Source organism: Pleurodeles waltl, chromosome 2_2 (genome assembly GCF_031143425.1).
Source record: "Pleurodeles waltl isolate 20211129_DDA chromosome 2_2, aPleWal1.hap1.20221129, whole genome shotgun sequence".
Classification (NCBI taxonomy): domain Eukaryota; kingdom Metazoa; phylum Chordata; class Amphibia; order Caudata; family Salamandridae; genus Pleurodeles; species Pleurodeles waltl.
In genome coordinates this window covers 213,010,993-213,034,462 of record NC_090439.1, presented here as the reverse complement: position 1 = coordinate 213,034,462, position 23,470 = coordinate 213,010,993, and the positions used below count along the sequence as shown (strand labels likewise).

The following is a 23,470-nucleotide window of genomic DNA, read 5'->3' as shown; positions in this document are numbered from 1 at the left end:
TTGTTGGAGGGGGTGTGGGGGTGAAGGGTCGCTTGTGCACTTACTATGGCATTGCCCTAAGCTTCATCGGTTCTGGGAGAATATCTTAGACATTATTGACGCAGCGTTTGATACTCAGATCCCCAGATTTCCTGCGTACACTTTGCTGGGCTTGCCTAATCCACTTACTTTCCCCCTGAGATCATTGAAAGGACGGCAGATGGCCTTGGCTTTAAATGCGGCACTACAGCTGCTATTAGCCATGTGGGGGACGGACAGGATCCCGACAGTAACATCATGGCTTCATAAGCTGTGGTTTATCCTCGCTATGGAAAAGCTCACCTTGACTTCACAGCAGCGCAGTGGTGACTTTAAGGAACTCTGGCAACCATTCTTACAAATACTGTCCGCGGAGTTCACAGAATTGACATGCCCGGCCTACTTGAGGGTGCTGGAGTTGAATTGAGTGAATGGGAGTGAGTGTGCAGTGGAGGCTTATACGGAGGGCCAAGATCATATTGGAACAAGGCCTGGGAGCGATTGATTGCTGTATGACGTGCCAGTTGCGGGGAAACCAATGTTAAAGTTGTGTTCAGGTTTTTGTCACTATATATGGGGCATGTCGCATATTACAGCAATTGTATTATTTAAATGCGCTGCATTTGTGATGATTATAACTGAAAATTGAAAATAACAATAAACAGATTTGATCCATAAAAATTAAAAAGAAATACACCATGCAGAGTCCAGTGGCTCGCCAATTGATTTACAGAGGCAAAAGCAGATAGGACTAATACTCTATTTTGTGTTACTGTGGGTGAGGAGTTAGGTTTATCAGAGGCTAGTGCTAAACATTTATTGCAGTCACAGATGCAATAAATGAGACACACACTCAAAGAATATATAACATTTCTTTTTATATATCTATTAAACCCAAGAACTTTGTTATAAGGTAAATAAGATTTTAAGCATAAATTGTTTTCAGTTGCAAAAATTGACAGTGCAATTTCAGAGTTCTTCAATGTTAACCTATGAAGGGAAAACACATTCAGCAAACAAGCACTTTGCAATGAGTCACGGGACCAATCTTGTAGACTTAAGGTAAGTACTGGCCAAGGGTCAGGACCACACCAACAGGTCATGCCAGACACCACTTGGGTGGCCGGATGCAGAGATGTAGTATGGCATCGGCTGACCAATGTATTTCAATGGGGACTGACCTCTGTGGATTTAGGCTGCAGGCTCTGGCTGGGGGTCCAGTCGGGGACAACCAACAAATAGGTCAGAAAAGTGGCATGCTCGGGCACATAGGTGCACCTTTGGTTCTTGTGAGGAAATGCCTCCTTGGCATGGTTACCCCCTAACATTTTGCCTTTGCTGATGCTAAGTTTTGATTGAAAGTGTGCTGGGACCCTGCTAACCAGGCCCTAGCACCAGTGTTCTTTCCCTAAACTGTACCTTTGTCTCCACAATTGGCACAACCGTGGCACTCAGGTAAGTCCCTTTTAACTTGTACCCCTGGTACCAAGGGCCCTGATGCCAAGGAAGGTCTCTAAGGACTGGAGCATGTCTTATGCCACCCTGGAGACCCCTCACTCAGCACATGCACACTGCCTCACAGCTTGTGTGTGCTGGTGGGGAGAAAATGACTAAGTCGAGATGGCACTCCCCTCAGAGTGCCATGCCAACCTCACACTGCCTGTGGCATAGGTAAGTCACCCCTCTAGCAGGCCTTACAGCCCTAAGGCAGGGTGCACTATACCACAGGTGAGGGCATATGTGCATGAGCACTATGCCCCTACAGTGTCTAAGCAAAACCTTAGACAATGTAAGTGCAGGGTAGCCATCAGAGTATATTGTGTCGGAGTTTGTCAAACACGAACTCCACAGTTCCATAATGGCTACACTGAAAACTGGGAAGTTTGCTATCAAACTTCTCAGCACAATAAATGCACACTGATGCCAGTGTGCAATTTATTGTAACATACACCTAGAGGGCATCTCAGAGATGCCCCGTGAATACCTACCTGACTTCTAATGTAGGCTGACCAGTTTCTGCCAGCCTGCCACACACCTGAGATGTTGCTGGCCACATGGGGAATGTGCCTTTGTCACTCGGTGGCCAGGAACAAAGCCTGTACTGGGTGGAGGTGCTTCTCACCTCCCCCTGCATGAACTGTAACACCTGGCAGTGAGCCTCAAAGGCTCACCCCTTTTGTTACCACGCTCCAGGGCATCCCAGCTAGTGGAGATGCCCGCCCCTCCGGCCACTGCCCCCACTTTTGGCGGCAAGGCTGGAGGAGATAATGAGAAAAACAAGGAGGAGTCACCCACCAGTCAGGACAGCCCCTAAGGTGTCCTGAGCTGAGGTGACCCCTGCCTTGAGAAATCCTCCATCTTGAGTTTGGAGGATTCCCCCAATAGGATTAGGGATGTGACCCCCTCCCCACAGGGAAGAGGCACAAAGAGGGTGTAGCCACCCTCAAGGACAGTAGCCATTGGCTACTGCCCTCCAAGACCTAAACACACCCCTTAATTCAGTATTTAGGGGCTCCGCAGATCCCAGGAAATCAGATTCCTGCAACCTGAAGAAAGAAGAAGGACTGCTGACCTACAAGCCTGCAGAGAAGGAGGAAGACGACAACTGATTTGGCTCCAGCCCCACCGGCCTGTCTCCAACTTCGAAAACCTGCTCCAGCGACGCATCCGACAGGGACCAGCGACCTCTGAAGCCTCAGAGGACTGCCCTGGACTACATGACCAAGAACCTCCCGTGAACAGTGGCCCTGTTCAAAACCAGCGACTTCTTTGCAACAAAGAAGCAACTTCTGAGGACTTCACGTTTCCCGCCGGAAGCGTGAGACTCTACACTCTGCACCCGACGCCCCTGGCTCGACCTGCAGAAAACCAACACCTCAGGGAGAACTCCTGGCGACTGCAAGCCTGTGAGTAACCAGAGACGACCCCCCTGAGCCCCAACAGCGACGCCTGCAGAGAGAATACAGAGGGTCCCCCTGACCACGACTGCCTGTAACAAGGGACCCGAGGCCTGGAACCAACACTGCACCCGTAGCCCCCAGGGCCTTAAGGAATCGAACTTTGACGCAGGAGTGACCCCCAGGCGACCCTCTGTCTATCCCAGGTGGTGGCTGTCATGAGAAGCCCCCCTGTCTGCACCGCTAGAGTAACCCCGGGTCCTTCCATTGAAACCTATACAAAACCCGACGCCTGCTTTGCACACTGCACCCGGCCGCCCCTGTGCCTACGAGTGTCCCCCCCAGTGCTCTACAAAACCCCCCTGGTCTGCACCCCGAGGACGCAGGTACTTACCTGCTGGCAGACTGGAACCGGAGCACCCCTGTTCTCCATAGGCGCCTATGTGTTTCGGGCACCTCTTTGACCTCTGCACCTGACCGGCCCTGAGCTGCTGGTGTGATAACTTGGGGGTTGCCTTGAACCCCCAACGGTGGGCTGCCTATGCCCCAGAACTGAGACTTGTAAGTGTTTTACTTACTTACTAATATAACCTTTACTTACCTCCTCCAGAAACCGTTGATTTTTGCACTGTGTCCACTTTGAAAAGAGCTTATTGCCATTTTTACAAAGACTGTACATGATATTGTTTTCATTCAAAGTTCCTAAAGTATCTAAGTGAAGTACCTTACATTTAAAATATTAACTGTAAATCTTGAAACTGTGGCTCTTAAAATAAACTAAGAAAATATATTTTTCAATATAAAAACCTATTGGCCTGGAGTAAGTATTTGAGTGGGTGTTCCTCATTTATTGGCTGTGTGTGTACAACAAATGCTTAACACTATCATCTGATAAGCCTACTGCTCGACCACACTACCACAAAATAGAGCATTAGAATTATCTACTTTTGCCACTATCTTACCTCTAAGGGGAACCCTTGGACTCTGTGTACACTATTTCTTACTTTGAAATAGTATACACAGAGCCAACTTCCTACAGTACTCTTCTCCAAACCCTAGGGGCGATGGTTGCAAGGCTGTCCTTTGGCATCTAGTTTCCTTCTCCAGGAGCTCTCACGGTTGTGGAGTCCTGTGGTCTGAGGCTGCAGGCATTGTCATGGAGTCCAGGAGGGGTGAAACCACAGTGGACTTGAGTTCATGAGAGCTGGGGGACATTGTTGACACCAAGGGGTCCACTTCAACTCAGGCTGTGGTTGCTCTAGGTGTCAGGTTTCTCTCAGCACAGAGGTTGCTTGAAGGGCTGCAGGCAACTTCAGGGAGTCCAGGAGGAGTGAGCCCACGATTGACTTGGACTCTGGAGAGCTGGGGAACCTGGTTGGCACTAAAGATCCACTCACACTCGGGTTGGTGATGACAGGTGTAGTGGTGACTTCAGGTGCTGGGTCTTTGCAGTTCCGGAGGTTGCAGAGTCCTTTCTTTGGAGATGGTTTGGGAGCAGATCTGCTGCTCACAGGAGACTTGAGTCTTTTTTGAAGGCAGGAAGTCCTCCCAGGTTTCTGGAGGTTCAGCTGCAGGACGAACCGTCTTTTGGTGCAGAGTCCTTTGAGGGTTGCAGACAGACCCATGGTGTTGATACCAAGTCAGCTGCTTTTCTTCTCCTCTTCTGCAGGTGCAACTCCTCTTTGTCCTGCGTCATCTGAGGTCATCAGGATCTGAGTTCTGGGGTTCAGGGGTGCCACCTAAATACTAAATTTAGGGGTATTAAAAGACGTGCCAGGTGGCAGCCAATGGGTTGCCCACCTTTAGGGTGACTACAACTTTTCTATGACTCCCTCCGTTGCAAAGTGGGCATAACCCTTGAACCTAGTGGCCTAATTCCTTCCAAACCAAGATGGAATCATTTAAAAAGGTGTGTCCTCTTCAACTCGTCCACCCTAGGGGTGGGACTGGCATGAAGTGGACATGCCTCCTAATCTGATTAATTTTCCCACCTGTCTTGCTGCCAAAAGAGTGTGGGCAGGAGAGGGGGGTTGATCATCTCTGCCATTTGGAGGGTCTTGTGTACCATTGTAAAGGCAGCTAGGCCTTTGAAGCTTCCCGCCCTGAAATGTCCATCCTGCCTGGAGGAGGTGTCAACACCCCCCTCCAGTGAAGGCTTTATCTCTGGACCCCGAGAGTGCTTGTCAGAAACGTGGCTCAGGTGGCTTAACTGTTAAGGACCAGTCAGTTAACACCCTAGTAGCTAATAGGTTTTCAGGGGGCACCTCTAAATTGCCCTCTGGTTACATGTATTGTACATTTGACACTGGCATCAGTGTGGGTTCACCAATACAAGATGTTTGATATCAAACATCTCTATCTTCAGTGACGCTACCATGTACTTGGGGAACTCGTAGTGATCTGTGTCCAGCACATGTATTTAAAATGGCTTTTCTGGTCACTTACTATGTCTGAGAATCGACAAAAACATAGCAGGGGCATATCCACTTGTGCAGTGCAGATATGCCCTCACATGTAATAAAATGCACCCTGCCTTATGGCTGTAAGGCCAAAGGAGTGACTTACATATATTGCATGCAGTGTTAGGAGACAGGGCACACAGGCTATGTGTCATGTGTTTTACCTTGGTCTGCAATGTCCCTTAGGCTGGCACAATTTGTGCTGCAGCCCTTTGGGACCCTCCTTAATACCCCAGGTCCTAGGTACCAGGGGTACCATTTACTAGGGATTTACAGTGAGTGCTAAAGGTTTTGCCAATTGGAGAAACAACTGTGCAGTTTTGGGGAAAGAGATCTGGCACCATGAACCTGGTTAGCAGGAACCCAGTGCACTTTCAGTCAAAATTACATCAGATACCACGCAAAAGGTGGGCGCTAACCAAGCCAAAACGTTTGCTTCCCTACACACGTGATAACAGGTAAATTAATTTAATAGTTCCTTATCGCCATAATTTGTTTGCAAGGTCATGTTTGTTTACATACAAGTGCAGACACACAGCAATGCTCCACAAAGCGTTTGAGGATATAGAATATGCTTCCAAACTCATCAAACAAATCTCTGGATTCTTTACACTATGCACTTCATGTGCAACACGTACTCCATACATCCATGCATGAATCAATTAAAATGTGAACTATGACATTTATGTAAATTGTTAGCATTCCTAAGGTAACAATTCAATGTTGTGAATGTATTTGAACCATTCAACAAATTTAACAAACTCAAAGGATACAGAAACCTACTGGAAACAAAGACAATGAATTCTTAAAAATTAAGTGTACGTTGACAGCACTAGTAAATTTAACAAAACAGATAATACAGTACATTTCTTGTGAATGGAAGGAAGAATTACTTTTTTAAGACATCAATAAACATCAATGAACTACTCACAATACAGCTTTGGATTATGTTTTAGGCATTAGGGTATGCAACGTATTCTTGGCATTCTTATATAGGGAATGCATGCACAACTGCACCCACATACTCTTTACCTCTCAATTTAATGTTCAGTAGAACCACACCAGATTTTCTTTTACTAAGATGCTAGGCCAAGAAATAATGGGTGAACAATTCGAACTGTGTAGAAGAGTCTGTTGGGTGGTAATAGAAGAAAACTGTTCTGGAATGGCAACCTTTTCCTTATTTTTGGACATCCACATTATATAGATGTCTGAAGTACATGAAACACTGTTAAATTCTGGAGGATGTATCAACCAGATTGACCATCATATTTAAGGCCAGGAAGAGTCACAGAGGCTAGAGAGTATTAGCTTGAAGGCATTAGATCAGGTTGAGGTAGTTATTTTAAAATTGCTTGACTGGTATAGAACCTTTAACAGCCGTGACAATCCAGCTATAAGCAAACATACTAGAAGAGTCTTAAGGCTGTCAGAGCTGGTCAAAGTATGAATTGCATCCTTTTTTTTGCGAACTGAAACAGTTGCATGTTTTAGGAGAGCTCTGCATTTGATTGAGCAGATAGCCAGAGGCGCTTTATGGGGTACCGAAAGGTTCTTGCCTCTTTTTGGTATCCTTTGTCATGGCCACATATTTGATTAGTCTAAAATGCTGAAAGAAAACAAATCCATGTTTAAGCTGTGTAGTGGCCACTGCGTGGTTCTCTTCAAAGATGTTCTGCTGTACAAAAGGCTATTCATGGGTCAAATGTCAATCAGGGGTCTGGTCTCTCTAAAGTGACGACTATGGTACTTTTGCTTGTAAAGAACATTACATGTGAGGTGGCACTGCAGTATACAAATACCAATAAGATAACGCTATAATATCCAGAAATGGGCATTCATTCTATAAAGGATACGAACCATCAGGTGCCACATAATAGTCAAACATTGTATCTTCACTTCCTGGTGGGATAGGAGGCAGATCCAGGGTCACTATGTTCTGTGTACGCAGCCAGTGTTCCATTTTGCTTCTGTCGTTCAATTCCAGTAAAGCCCCCACACTCCACATCATGGCAAAGACATAGAGCCTCACCAGATGATCATGAGAAACTTCCACACCCTGTTCCTAAAGGGAAAATGACATCATCTCAGTAATGGGCATCAATATAACATTAACAGAGAATGTACAGTAAACAAATTTAGTAGATCTTGTCTCCACAGAAAGAAACAACTCTTAACTGCTTTTTAGAAGCTGTATAATGCAGTAGAGAGGAAAATGAAGCACTTTGCATATTAATTTCCATATTTCTATTAATGCACCTAGGCCATATTGTGACAAAAGAAAAAATATGACGGCAGTAGGTGAACTTCTTGAGTTAATGTCAGCCACAGATAATTACTCTGCGCAGCATATCAATCCACCAATTGTTAGTTCACTTAGCCACTTCAGACATGGACCAATTGTATGCAAAGCAGCTTTGGTCCTGCTTCAATAAGAACATTTCGGCCTGAACTGCTAGGCTGTGTCCTTTTAGACTACGTCTTATGGAGCAACTTGAACGATGTACTTTACAGAGTGAAAATTACTTTATCGAATGCAATATCTTCTGTGTGTACCCACACAATACTTACACTTCCATTCCTCAAATGCCCATCTTCCCATGATGTCTTGGAATGGTAAACCAATAAGATATTAAGGACAACAGCATTCCATAATGGTTGCCTGGTCTAATAGAAATGGTCATGTGGCATGTGGCTCACTGTAGATGAAATGAGTGGCAAACAACGGACCATTTAGTACTGTCTGCAGAGCTGTAATATCGTCATAAGAAACAGAATAAAAGGGAGAAGCAAATAAATGGGACGAGGTAGCGTTGGCTACACACCAGCGGCTCAAAGAGATTCCACATCTGGAACAGGAGAAACAGCTACCGAAAATAATTACTGACACCTATACCAGTATTAGACGGGATAGTTTGGGAGGCGAGCCAAGCTAGAAAAGCATGAAGTACATGGTACCACCCCTAAGGAAAGTACCAAACAAACACAGGAGGGTTCTAAGAAGCACTGGGATAAACAAAAAACAAATTAAAGACAGACAAAGTCAGAGAGCAGATTCTCCACACATGGAGAACTCCGACAGGAGATATAATCTCAGAAATAGAGAAAATATAAAAGCTCCTGACAGACATACTGGTTCACGTCCCTCTCATTCCTTTTAGGAAGCACCGGATAGCGACATCCTGACTACATGAAACAGAAGAAAGACTCACCACAATCTTCAGACAAAAAAGAAGAAAAGTCCCCACAACAAAAGCAACAGTTAAAAAAGAAGGTGGCAGCACTGTCAATTAAAAATGCCAGTACACTTGAGAACATTGCTGAAGAGCAAGACGTGGGCAGTGACACTGCTAGACAGTGTGGCAGAGGTCACGATATGTCGCCAGAGTCTGAAAGATCATCTGGATATGACAGCAATTAGCGACTTTATTTCTGTCGAGACTGTGGACTGATGTGTTCTCCCACCCGACAGGGTTTATGATTTAAATATCCGAATTGCGGGAGACATGGAGCGCACCATTAGTGTGATATACTGGGATGTACTTAGCTGTGATATCCTGCTGGCTGAGAGAGACTGGCCACCCAAACACGTCTATAAGCTCCCACATGGGGAAGATGTCATTTTGCCTTCTTTCTCTGACCTTGTTCCAGAGACCGTAAAACAAGCTTACGCTGTCAACTGACCTTTAGCACAGGCACCTGCACTATACCGCAACTATGTAGGTTTGAACAAGGATTTACCTTGCCATGTAATACCTATTAGGTTTATGTAGGAAGTTGGCTCTGTATATACTATTTCAAAGTAAGAAATAGTGCGCACAGAGTCCAAGGGTTCCCCTTAGAGGTAAGATAGTGGCAAAAGTAGATAATTCGAATGCTTTCTTTTGTGGTAGTGTGGTCGAGCAGTAGGCTTATCAGAGGGTAGTGTTAAGCATTTGTTGTACACGCACAGGCAATAAATGAGGAACACACACTCAAAGACTTACTCCAGGCCAATAGGTTTTTATATTGAAAAATATATTTTCTTAGTTTATTTTAAGAACCACAGGTTCAAGATTTACATCAAACACTTTAAATGTAAGGTACTCCACTTAGATACTTTAGGAACTTTGAATGAAAACAATATCATGTACAGTCTTTGTAAAAATGGCAATAAGCTATTTTCAAAGTGGACACAGTGCAAAAATCAACAGTTCTTGGGGGAGGTAAGTAAAACACTTACAAGTCTCAGTCCTGGGGCATAGGCAGCCCACCGTTGGGGGTTCAAGGCAACCCCAAAATTATCACACCAGCAGCTCAGCGTTGGTCAGGTGCAGAGGTCAAAGAGATGCCCAAAACACATAGGTGCCTACGGAGAACAGGGGTGCTCCGGTTCCAGTCTGCCAGCAGGTAAGTACCCGCGTCCTCGGGGGGCAGACCAGGGGTGTTTTGTAGAGCCCTGGGGGGGACACAAGTAGGCTCACAAAACACATTCAATGGAAGGACCCGTGGGTCACTCTAACGGTGCAGGCAGGCACAGGGGGGCTTCTCAGGACAGCCACCACCTGGGCAAGGTAGAGGGTGGCCTGGGGATCACTCCTGCGTCGAAGTTCGGTTCCTTCAGGTCGTGGGGGCTGCAGGTGCAGTATTGGTTCCAGGCGTCGGGTCCCTTGTTACAGGCAGTCATGGTCAGGGGAAGCCTCTGGATTCTCTCTGCAGGCGTCGCTGTGGGGGATCAGGGGGGTCGTCTATGGTTATTCACGGGCTCGCAGTAGCCGGGGAGTCCTCCCTGAGGTGTTGGTTTTCTGCAGGTCGAACAGGTGGCATTGAGTGCAGAGTGTAGAGTCTCACGCTTCCGGCGGGAAACGAGAAGTCCTTGGAAGTTGCTTCTTTGTGGCAAAGAAGTAGCTGGTTTTGAACAGGGCCGCTGTTCACAGGAGTTTCTTGGTCCTTTAGTCCAGGGCAGTTCTCTGAGGCTTCAGAGGTTGCTGGTCCCTGTCGGATGCGTTGCTGGAGCAGGTTTTCGAAACTGGAGACAGGCCGGTGGGGCTGGGGCCAAATCAGTTGTCGTCTTCCTCCTTCTCTGCAGGCTTGTAGGTCAGCAGTCCTTCTTCTTTCTTCAGGTTGCAGGAATCTGATTTCCTGGGTTCTGGGGTGCCCCTAAATACTGAATTTAGGGGTGTGTGTAGGTCCGGGAGGGCAGTAGCCAATGACTACTGTCCTTGAGGGTGGCTACACCCTCTTTGTGCCTCCTCCCTGTGGGGAGGGGGGCACATCCCTAATTCTATTGGGGAAATCCTCCAAACTCAAGATGGAGGATTTCTCAAGGCAGGGGTCACCCCAGCTCAGGACACCTTAGGGGCTGTCCTGACTGGTGGGTGACTCCTACTTGTTTTTCTCATTATCTCCTCCAGCCTTGCCACAAAACGTGGGGGCAGTGGCCGGAGGGGTGGGCATCTCCACTAGCTGGGATGCCCTGGGGCGCTGTAACAAAAGGGGTGAGCCTTTGAGGCTCACCACCAGGTGTTACAGTTCCTGTAGGGGGAGGTGAGAAGCACCTCCACCCAGTACAGGCTTTGTTCCTGGCCACAGAGTGACAAAGGCACTCTCCCCATGTGGCCAGCAACATGTCTGGTGTGTGGCAGACTGGCAGAAACTGGTCAGCCTACACTAGAAGTCGGGTAGGTATTCAGGGGGCATCTCTAAGATGCCCTCTGGGTGTATGTTACAATAAATTGCACTCTGGCATCAGTGTGCATTTCTTTTTTTTTTTTTTTTTCTTGTCCTCATTCAACCCCGCTTACTGAGCCACCTCTTAGTTCCTGTAACCTTCTCACCCTCTGACCAAGAAGAGAGACTCGAGTCAAGGGATGCACCTTTGTATCTCCCGGTCTGCGTAGGCAAACCTGCAGGAGCATCAAACGGTGGCTAATCATTGGACTAAACAGAGAAAACAACCAACCCAACTTCACATAGTCACAAAGTGGCAGATATTAACAGGAAAACAGATTCAAACTACACCCTCCCATTCTAATAATGATGACCACAGTTCTACGTTTCTCTTAGAGCCCTGCACATTTAGATCCATATTCGCCGCACGAAAAACTGCATTAAACCAATCTGTATAGCTCGGAGGGTGCTCCTTCATCCAATTTTTGCAGATTTCATTCCGGCCCAACACAATTACATAAAACAAAAATGTGCGATTAGCTTTATTCACCCTGCTCCATATACCCTCATCCTGAAGCTGCCCAAATATAATCAGTGGGAGTGATACATTAATTTTCCGGCCTAGCATAGATGATAATGCCCTGAAAACCTCCTCCCAAAACAACCGAATAGCGGGGCAATCCCAGAACATATGTATATCCGTTGCTCCTGGCCTGCCACATTTCGGACATTTAATCACCTCCCCCTTCTTAAACTTGGCAAGTTTTGCCGGAGATATATACGCTCTGTGTAGAGTATAAAGATGGTTTTTCCTTAAAGGGGCAGGCTTCACTACTTCATACAGAGTCACAAACGACTTCTTCCACCATGACCCAATCTTGTCGCCTGACATCGCTTTGCCCCATAGCTTGTTTGGTAGGACAAAATTCTCATCAAGAGTTTCTAATATTTCTCAATACCAAACCGCCAACCTCTTCACAGGTGATCCATCCGTTATTCTTACCAAATCATCCCAAAAAAGTAAAGTACCCTCTCGCGCGCAAGCTCACCCCACCTTTCCACACCTGCCCTTTTGAGTGGTAATGCTAGGATATCTTGACAGCATTCTGGGGTGCCCGGGGAATCCCAGGTAGGGGCCTGATTGCTGTAATAGTGTACACCCAACCATCGTCTCAGCTGATACCAGCTCCTTGCCATTCCTTGCAGTACTTTTAGTTTAACTTTTTTTTAAAATTTAGGGTCGCCGAATTTAAATAGAAAAGACTTTGAGGCACCTTTCACAGATAAAACCATTGCCTTATACATTCTGCCCACTGCTGAACCGTCTGGGGACAGAAACAACATCCTTGAGTTTTTAAACAAGAAAGCCCACGCATAGTATGTCAAATCAGGTAGAGCCAGTCCTCCCTTTTCCCTTCTTCTGCATAATATTTTCCATGATATCCTCGGCCCCTTTGAATTCCAAATAAAACTACTTATTGCTTGCTGCATTTTATCCAGGTATCCCTTATGCATTGCCAAAGGTATAGCTGAAAACACAAAATTCCATTTGTGAAGAATAAACATCTTAATTAAATTTATCCTCCTGAGAATCGTCAAAGGGAGATATGCCCATTTTTGTAGCATAGCTTTACATTCCACTAATAACTTTTGTGCGTTCCTTTCCACTAAGTCCTTCAAATTTTGGGTCACTAAGATGCCCAGGTACTGTATTTCCTGCTTGTTTGCTATTGACCCTACTTCCATATTCCACTGCATAGTTTCTGTTTTCCCTACATTAATCCGATACCCTGATATCCTTCCAAATTGTTCGGCAAGATCTTTAACTGTGTTAAAAGCTAACGGCAGGTTATTAGTATATATCAGTAAGTCGTCTGCATATAAAGAGATTTTCTTTTCCCAGCCATTGCAGCAAAAGGGCGAGATAAGAGGATTTTGTCCGATTTTTCTAGCAAACGGCTCAATATACAAATTAAACAATACAGGCGACAGGGGGCAACCCTGCCTAGTACCTCTTGAAATTGTAATGGGGTCCGTAAGTTTCCCATTCACCAGAATCTTAGCACGAGGTGATGTATAGATCCGGTCAATAACCCCGCAAAACTTGGATCCTAAGTTGGCCCGCCTCAAGACCGATTTCAAAAAGTTCCAATTTACTTGGTCGAAGGCCTTCGTTGCATCTAAGATAATAATTGCCAATGGCGACCCAAACGTTGTAGCCATATCTATTGCCCCGATCAGTTCAAAAGTTAATTCATGCAGATATCTGCCTTTAGAAAAGCCTTTTTGATCCGGGTGCACTAAATTATTCGCTATCTTACTCAGCCTATCCGCTAGAATCTTAGCTAGCAATTTATAATCGCTGTTCAGCAATGATATAGGCTTGTAAGAAGCACATTTCGCTGGATTTTTATCCGGTTTCAAAATTAAAGAGATCACCGCCTCATTCCACGAAAGAGGAATGTCATTACCACATTCCAGGATCCCCCCAAACAACTCAGTCAGTACTGGGATAATTGAGTCCCCTAATACCTTATAAACTTCCACTGGGATACCATCCGGGCCCGGCGCCGTCCCCGACTAACTACTAATCAAGGTTCTCCTAATTTCCTCAGCCGTTATTGGAGCATTCAATGCTTCCCTCTCCTGCAACGATAAACCTAAAGATATATCAGCCCCCATCCAATCCGTTACCATACCTTCATCCACCTCTAACCCCTCCGAATATAGTTGTGCAAACAAATTTCGAAAAGCCGATTCTATTGCTGCCTCATCCGTACTTTTTTCTCCTGAATGCTCCATTTCAACCTCCTTGATGTAGTTCCTAACACAATCTGTTTTGCCTTTCCAGGCTAACAATTTCCCCGCATTTTCCCCATATTCAAAATGAGCCAATTTGCTTGCCTCCCATTTCCTTTGAATTCTTCCCTGTAGTATCTTCTCCAACTGGCTTCTCAACCCATCCAAGCTGTCCCTCAAAGCCTCAGTCTCCCCTGCTTCTATTATTTTGACTTTATGTTTTTGCATTTCCTGCTTTAGCGCATTAATCTCGTCTCTCTGCCGTTTATGTTTCTGGATGGAACTACTCCTTATCTCCCCGCAAATAACCGCTTTAAACGTGTCCCATACTACTGATAAAGGTGCGGAGCCCAAATTTACACTAGCAAAAAATTTGGATTCCTTACGCAGCTTTAACAACACCTCCTGATCTAATAACAAGGACCGATCAATCGTCCACCGATTACTGAAACTTGTCTGCCGAAAACTCATTTTTAACACCACCGCTGAGTGATCTGATAAATGCGAGGGCAGATACGCTATATTCTTCACCTCCTCTCTCAGACGTGTATCTAATAAAAAATAATCGATTCGAGACGCATGTCTATATTTCTTATTAAAAAAAGAAAAATCCCTGCTATTCCCCACCCTTTGTCTCCAGATATCGCACAGGCCAAATACCTTCATCATCCTCCTTAAATATTGTTGCGACTTAGGCGTGCCTCGTGATTTGCAGTTATGCCTATCCAGCTCATTGTCTAACACCACATTGAAATCACCCATCAAAATAACCGGGTCCGAAAATTCAAGAAGCTGAGAAAAGAGATGCTTTAAAGATTCTATATCGTCGCAGTTGGGGCCATAGTAACCTGCTAAGACCAGATTACGACCCCCAAATTGTATTTTAACTATCACCCATCGCCCTGCTATATCTGATCTAGATTCCAAAATTGCCATACCCCCCTGCTGTGAATATTTAACTAAGATTGCCACCCCTTTATTATGATAGTTGTGTTCTGTACATGAAAATGTTTGAACCCATCTCAGCTTTTGTATTATATTAATGCACTCCGCCTTTGTTAAAGGCGTTTCCTGCAAAACTAAAATTTGCGCTGTAGAATCCTGCAGATACTGTAATATTCGTTCCCTTCTTCCTCGCACCCTCAAGCCATTAACATTCCATGAAAGGATTTGCAGTGATATATTCTGCACCCCCTGCCTTCTCTCCCTACTAGCTATCAATCATTCTTAGGTAACAGATAACTGGGTTGAAAGAGGCACTACTTTTTTCCCCCAAAGATTTGAAAATCTCCAAACGTTTCCCGAGTTCCCACTGCCTATCCATAGTAACCCTGGATAGATCAGACCTAATCTCAAAAACAGTATCATTCACTCTTAAAGACTTTTGTTTCTATGCTCTAGATAAAATCTTTTCTTTCATCTGGTATGACAAAAAGTTTATCAAAATTTTCCGAGGTCTACTGCTGTTCATTCGCAGCTTAAAGGGGTCTCGATGGATTCTCTGAATTTCTTTCCCGATTTCCTCCTCAGTCTCCTCCAGATCCACCGCTGACTTGATTAGTGATACTACAAAAGCCTTAAGATCGTTCCCTTCTATACCTTCAGGCACTTTCAAAAGTTTTAAATTATTTCTTCTTGAATAATTTTCCAGCTGCTCAACCCTGTTTTTTAATGCCTGTTCGCTCCCCTTCAGTGTATCGATCTCACCCTTATGCTGTGCCAATTCCTCCTTCATACCCCCCATCGCTTCTTCCAGGGCCTGTGCTCTTTCCATTACGCCATCAATTTTCTTTTCTAAATTAGCACAAACCTCTCTTATCTCCCCTTGATTTACTTCTGAGTTCGCAAAACCTTTTTTTACATCCTCAGAAATAGACAAAATTAACGCCTCCAACGAAGAACTCAGTGAAGGAGAGATAACAGAAGCGGCTTGAGGGGGTTCCACAGCTACCGACTTAGGCGCGGAGTCTTGAACCTCTGCGGGCATAGCGTCTGGGATCTGAACTTGCACTGGGGCCGTCTGTTTTTCTCCTGGCAGTGGCGGGGGGGCCTCGCCCACCCCCTGCCCTCACCGGCACCATTATCCAACTGCCTGGCGGTAACCTCCATTGCCACTCTGGCCTGCCCAGGGGTTAGCTTAATTACCTCTGGTCTCACTTTAAAAAAAGACCTTAGGGAGGGCGTCAGCTTATCTCTCCCCTTAAGCTTGCTTTCCCCCACCTTCCTCACCGCAATCCTTCCTCCTTCCCCAGCTTTAGATTTCGGATTTTTTTTGGCTGACCCCCCTTGTCTCCCTTCGCCTCGGCAATCGCAGCCAAATTGTCCCAAAGCCACTGATCAGTCTTCTCCACTCTTGTTAAGAAAAGCGGGGGGGAAGGGAAATCACCCCCCACCAACACTGCCTCACCGTTTTTCTCCTAGCTCCCTTCTCCAAATTTTCTTTAAATTGTACTCCTTGCCGCAACTTCTCGGCTGCTGCTCCACCCGTTCCGCTGCTGCAGCTGCTGCTGCCGCTATTCCCCCGAAGGGGAATTCGCGCCATGCCTTTCCGAGCCCAGCGCAGCTCCAGCGCGGCCCAGCGCCACCAGACAGCCCCCGCTGCCCTCCAGTCTGCCTCAGACTCCAAACATTGCGGCGCGCACATCCGTGTGCCTACAGCCGCAATCCGCTCGGCAGCCGCATCCTACCGCGCCCCCCAGGAACCGGAAGCGCCCTAGCGCGCTACGATAACTCCGCAGCCCGCCATGTTCTCCCTCCTCAGTGTGCATTTATTGTGCTGAGAAGTTTGATACCAAACTTCCCAGTTTTCAGTGTGGCCATTATGGAACTGTGGAGTTTGTGCTTGACAAACTCCCAGACCATATACTCTTATGGCTACCCTGCACTTACAATGTCTAAGGTTTTGCTTAGACACTGTAGGGGCATAGTGCTCATGCACATATGCCCTCGCCTGTGGTATAGTGCCTCAGGGGTGTAAAGCCTGCTAGAGTGGTGACTTACCTATGCCATAGGTAGTGTGAGGTTGGCATGGCACTCTGAGGGGAGTGCCATGTCGACTTAGTCATTTTCTCCCCACCAGCACACACAAGATGTGAGGCAGTGTGCATGAGCTGAGTGAGGAGTCCCCAGGGTAGCATAAGACATGCTGCAGCCCTTAGAGACCTTCCCTGGCATCAGGGCCCTTGGTACCAGGGGTACCAGTTCCAAGGGACTTACCTAAGTGCAAGGGTTGTGCCAATTGTGGAGACAAAGATACAGTTTAGGGAAATAACACTGGTGCAGGGGCCTGGTTAGCAGGGTCCCAGCACACTTTCAAATCATAACTCAGCATCAGCAAAGGCAAAAAGTTCGGGGGTAACCATGCCAAGGAGGCATCTCCTTACAGTTTACACCTCAGCCACAATATCCTATTAAACATGAAGCCAAAGCTTCAGTGAAGGAGATCCTCACTCACGTACCAGGGAGTAATTGAGCCCCATGCCTCTGCAATGAATAACTTGTTATTCCCTGTTGCAAAACCCGACCATTCTTACAGAATAGACTTAGAGTACAGACACCTAAATAGTCACAGTCGCACGTACGCAATAAAAAACTCACACAGCACAGCACTAAATAACCCCATAGTACATAAAAAATACAAAACAACAATGGATATTTCCAATGTTTTTTTCTGGCATAATTCAGCGCACGAAAGTCGGGACCTGAGTGCATTCTCATTTGGCTCACAAAAACGCTTGTGTCGTTTGCCCCAAAGCTACAAGAACAGCCCAGGGCTGTTCTCAGCCCATGTAACATCAATATGGCATAATATTGATCCTGAGGATGACATCTATCTTACAGATGAAGACCTTAACACTCATCTTGCCAGGGTTGAGCGGATCGTTCTGGAATTTGCAGCCCTTGGTTACAAATTCAATTTTAGGAAAACTAAAATAGCCCTTTTTCAGTGTATTGTTCCTGGGATACGAACTATTAAATGAGGGCAAGAGCTTCGTTCCGCACTGTCTAGAAAAATGTGCTCAACTCCAGCCACCAAACACTATTAAGAAACATTGGGGGTTATTACAACTTTGGAGGAGGTGTTAATCCGTCCCAAATGTGACGGATATACCACCAGCCGTATTACGAGTTCCATAGGATATAATGGACTCGTAATACGGCTGGTGGTATATCCGTCACTTTACCGTCACTTTTGGGACGGATTAACACCTCCTCCAAAGTTGTAATAACCCCCATAGTCTTTACTAGGTTTCTTCATCTTTGACAGAACTTACATTCCTGACTACGCACAAAGTATTAAGCCACTCTATGACTTAATACACCCTGCTTTCTCTAGCAGACAATAGACAGTAGAACACTCATGCATCCTAGAGGACTACAACAGGACATGCTAGAAGCAAAACACTTACACACCTGTGATAACAAAACAAATCTGGTCATCAGAATAATTGCTGGTGCCATTGGGATCACTTGTGTCACCTTTAATGAAGGCAACTCAGTGCCCATAGCATATAAATTACATGCAATGCAGAACAATGCTTTGCACTCACTGAAAAAATTCTACCTGCAGTTCAGATGGCTGTCATCAAGGAAAGACCACTTGCCCAAGGGAAACGCATTATTGTTGTTACCCCCGGTGCCAGCCTCAGAGGCTGTCACCAAAGCAAGCGTTCCTAACACTAAAGTATTACATCCACACTGGATTCAATGGGCAACCTCCCTGACTGCCATCAATGTTGATTACATCTAGATATTTTGACACCTGACAGATACCATGCTGTCATTTACACTGATGGTTTGGCACAACCAGCTGTAAGTACCAAACATCAATACTCAGCTGCTTGCACAGCCGTGAGCTGAGTGATGAAAGATGGTGTATTCCACCCTCACAATGCCTACACGCAGACCCTGGGGGACTGCACAGCTCAGCTGGATGAACTCAAATCCCTTATCTTAGTGCCAGACCATATGGACCTAGGACAACTCACTTTGATTACCTGTGACTCATACTACCGTGTCCAGATCTACAATGAATACCTTAATCACTGATGATTGAACTGGTTCAGAGATTCAAAAGGAACACCATAAAACACAGAACTTTGTGGGGGAGGGTGGGTGATCTGAAGGATAAGCTAAGGAGTGCTCAGATAGTCCATACATTGGGCCATCAGCGTGTAGGGGTACACGTTATTGGCAACACTTTGGCGGATGAAGCAGCCAAATCTACAGTAGCTACGGCTTCTGTGGCTGCAGTGACTCGTTCTCAGATGAGATTGGATAATGGAAATTAAGGCTGCTGTGAAAGCTTCGGCTGAAGGCAAGTCTCGCCCAAAAACTGTGAACAACATATCATCATTTTAGTTCTTTAGGATCAAATCCACAACTAACCAATGGCTGTCTAATGTGTAGAATGGTGAGTAGAGCCCTTCTGCATCATATGTACACCAGCCACTTCAGCTACACCTCACATTTCTCCAGCATTACAAGATGACTCAGAAGGATTCTATGTTTTCTGATTATTGTGTCAGTTTATGCCACCTTTATCCTTGAATTTGGGGCACTGTATTTTCATCTGAAGCTGACAAGGTAGTAAGTATTGAATCAAGGAAGATGAACAAGAAAAGAGGGATTCCAATTATATGGAAAAGCTATGCTAACTGCCTGAACTTCTACCAGGTTCATTGAGTTATCTTGGATGTTATGGTTGCCTTCATGGCCTTCGATTTGCAGCTTCAAGGGAAAGAAGCCGAGTCCTCTCCCTCACAGTTGTGAAGCCCAGGATGATAGATGGAATCAAAAGTGTCCCAGAGGTAACTCATTGAAGCTAGAAATTAAAGCACAATTCAATGTTTAGCTAGTTAACACAGAAAGAGTACCACATTAGTTCTTCCTCTTGTGCACTCTAAATCAAAATGTATTGTGCCACTGGGTCTGACCTATTAATGGAAGTGCCTTTTGTGTCACTGATGGGGTTCAATAAGTCACCATACATGCACTCTGTAACTCTTCTTTGCACTCATGCATCCATCCACTGGCTCATCCTTGCATTAACCCTCTGACACAAACACAATAAAACAAACACAAACAACAACATATGCAAGAAAATGTAAAGAATACAAGTTAAAAAAAGAAACTATGCTGCCATCTAAACATGAAAGGTATATGTTTTCAATAACAAAACTCAACATAGCAGAGGGTGTACGTCTTGCAAAAGTATTGTAAATAGTCAATTATTGTTGAAACTTCAAGGGTGGCCACCACATTTAGAAACATCATGTTTGGCCTTTTTAAATACTAAATCAATGCTAAACTATGGACAATCGCATTACATAATCGCCTCATTGTTTCGAAGAACTGGCCACAGGAAATGCGGTGCATTGTGGATGAAATGAGCGACGACCCATTACCACTGCCTGAATAGCTGTAGTATCCTCTTAAGAAATATTGAAATAAAAAGAGGAGAAACAAAGAAATGAAAGGAGACCTGTAAAAGGAGATTAATCAAAACTAAACTTAAACTATCTAACCAACCCTAATTCTGAAGGGTATTAATTTTAGGTGGATGTACACACACCATCAGAAAATGCTGTCATTCACAGGGCAAGGGTGATCATGAATAAGGGAGGTTCTACAGCCCTCGTCCTATTAGATCTTTTGGGGGGTTTTGATAAGGTCTCACATTACATTCTACTGGACAGACTCCATCAAACAGGGCTTGGGAATGCAGTTCTAGACTGCTTTCTTTCCTTTACAATATCTTGATCACAGTCAGTTTTACTCTGCCCATACAGTGCCTTCTTCATGACCCATAGCTTTGGGTTTGGCTTTAAGACCCACTTTGTTTAACCTCTATCTGACACTCTTGGCAGAGCTTATAGTGTCCTTTGGCCTCTGTTTTTACACTTACGCTGATGATGTGCAGCTTGTCCTGCACTTTGACAACAGCTCTGACTTTTGGGACCATTTCAGATCCTACATCTAGGCAATTGCTGACTGGATGAGTACTAAGTCCCCGCACTTAAATTCTGACAAGACGGAAGTGTTCGTATTCGGAGATTTGTCAGTTTGTCCTCCCTCCATCCGTTCTCAGCAAAATTTAGCAAAATGCTAAAACCACATTTGTTCCTATAGCCTTTGTTTTTCTGATACTTTCTTCTATTACATTTTTAGAACCAGGACAACTTTGGGTAATCACACGCTTTACAATCCAGATAACTTAACATAACAAGAGAGCCATAATGTCTGATGCATGCTGAACCAGTACTTCACGCAGTCTCTGACCTGGATGGAAGCAGAGTGTTAATGACACTCAGAGAGACCAGTGACAGAACAGAGCTGACCCAAAGGACCTCTGTATAGCTATATGGATATACATTTATATGTATGGATGAATGTATTATTTAATTATTTGTTTATTAAAAGATCTTGGAAGACAGCTAAGAAGAGATTCCAGTGGGAATTATTTCAGAGCAAATCTTCCTCAGGGTTTGTCAGAGGCTGAAACCAACACCAAAGTCATTCCCTACAAAGGTAATCTGTGACTTCTTATGTAACGCACCATGGGGGTTATTATGACCCTGGTGGTCACTAAACTGCCAGGTTCACGATTGCGGTCGGTCCGCCGCCAAAGTGGTGGTCCGGCCGCAACATCATGGCCATGGCGGAGCTGCCACGGTCAAATGTCCAACACCGCCAGGCTTCTGCCAGCCGGCAGCCTGGTGGTCCCGGCGGTTGTAATCTGCCATGGCAGCGCTGCAAGCAGCAATGCCTTGGGGATTACAAATCCCCATCCCCCGCCTGTCCATAGCGGTGTGAAAGGCTGGCAGTATGGGGGAACTCAGGCGGGGGCCCTGGGGTCCCTGCTGTGCCCATGCACTTGGCATGGGCAGTGGAGGGGCCCCGATGCACAGCCCCATTGCGCATTCCACTGCCTCAATTACGGGCAGTGGAATGCACGACGGGTGCTGCTGCACCTGTTGCACTGCCACATTGCTGCCAGCTCCATTAGGAAACTATGTTTCCGTCCGCTGGCCCACTAGGGAAGCCATAATAGGGCCGGCAAGATTCAGGCCGCTCAGGCGGCCTGATGGCGGGATGGCATTGGGAAAATGAGGGCCTATGTTTTTTGTAGGCAGTAAAACAGACACGTAACAATCCATCATTAAATGTCTATGGCAACAGAAATATTTTCTTATAGTGAAATAATGAGGCGTGCAGCTGTTATCAATGGCTTATCGCCATAACTATTTGAGTCCTTCTGTACTGCGCATAAGCTTTTCCAGAAGTTAACCACCAGGCATACAGGCATAAAAGTACATAGTTCACAAAATTACAGTTGGCAAAGCAAAATACTATCTTTACTAACAGGGCCTGACAAGGATTTTCACAGAGCAAACTTTCTATGTCTTTGGTTTATCTCACAGGGTGACCAACACCGGGAGCAAATGAAGGTGGTGAAACCTTCACCAGCTTCACAATCGGGTCTGTTGTTGTATGTTGAAGTTAATCAAAATGACAGTGTACTAAACATTAGATTTAGGGTGACAAGGCTGAAGCCATTTTGGGACCTTTAGCTCTATGACCTACTGGCATGTAAACTACAGGGGTCTGCCATAGACCTTAGTGTGGCTCATTAACTGGGAGAAAATTCCAAGCATGTCAGAGACACTTTTAATTAGGTCCTGGAAATGGCTTTCCAATTATGGGGTAAATTTGCAGTATCCATATTTAGTCTGGAGGAGTAAAAGATGCTGGATTTATGAGGGAAAAGAAGATGAAGGGGAGAGTTACACAGGTGACACTTGTCTCAAAAGGACTTGTCATTCGGGCTTGAGACTTGAGGTAGGTACGGAGGCCTCTCAGGGGTCAAGACATGTAGAAGGATGCAAGACAGGAGACATGCCATGTGGCAGGAAGTGTGGCACGGTCTGAGTCATCATCATCAAAAGTACTTTATTCGATTGAATTTAACAATCATAAAAGTGGTTATACATCCAAAAGACGGTGTTATAAAACAAACAAGTACGAAATAGATAGAATAACTGTAGGGGCCCCTTCCCAAAACCCTCTCATAACATAGCGAGTCCTCCAGTATCCCAGTGGGGTCTCCCACATGTACCACATACACCAACTCTCCTACCACTGACTCCGGTGATCAAGGTGGTCCCTAGCTTATTCTGTACTAATCGCTTTGAACCTCTATTAGCAGTAGAGGATTCGCCCGTGCCCACGAGTGTGCCCAAGTGCAAGCCAGTAGTTGGAACATCCAACCCCAGTGTTACCTCACCGATCCCCCAGTTCGAGTCGGAAGGCAAAGAACCAGCAGCTAGTAGAGACAACCTGGCTACAGTCCTTCAGAGAGTCGATGAAGTTAAGGGATTGGTTTTAGTACTAATAGATCTTATGAAGAGCAACCGTGCTTGTGCAGGGATTTGTAAAGTTTGTGGGGAGGTCAGGGGGGAAGAAGCTTTCCCATTATCTGCCCCAATAAAGGGGATGGAGTTAAGGGATAATTTTTGTCTCCCCATTAGAGGGGGGACAGCTCTTCAAGGGAGGGAAGACTACCGCTGTGATCCCAATATTGACAATATGAGGCCCAGAAGGAGGTCTACAAATGTACCTAGACACGGAGACCGTCAAGGTAACTGG

At 45.6% G+C, this 23,470-nt stretch overlaps 1 protein-coding gene across 1 annotated transcript in view; it reads right to left on the bottom strand.

Annotated features, from left to right (window-relative positions):
* Positions 1 to 23,470, bottom strand: part of DNAH5 (dynein axonemal heavy chain 5) — a 4,110,061-nt gene that overhangs the window by 1,219,193 nt on the left and 2,867,398 nt on the right. Inside the window, exon 45 of the mRNA XM_069219645.1 lies at positions 7,235 to 7,439. Within this exon, the coding sequence (XP_069075746.1) occupies positions 7,235 to 7,439 (205 nt within the window). The remainder of the gene's footprint in view (positions 1 to 7,234; positions 7,440 to 23,470) is intronic.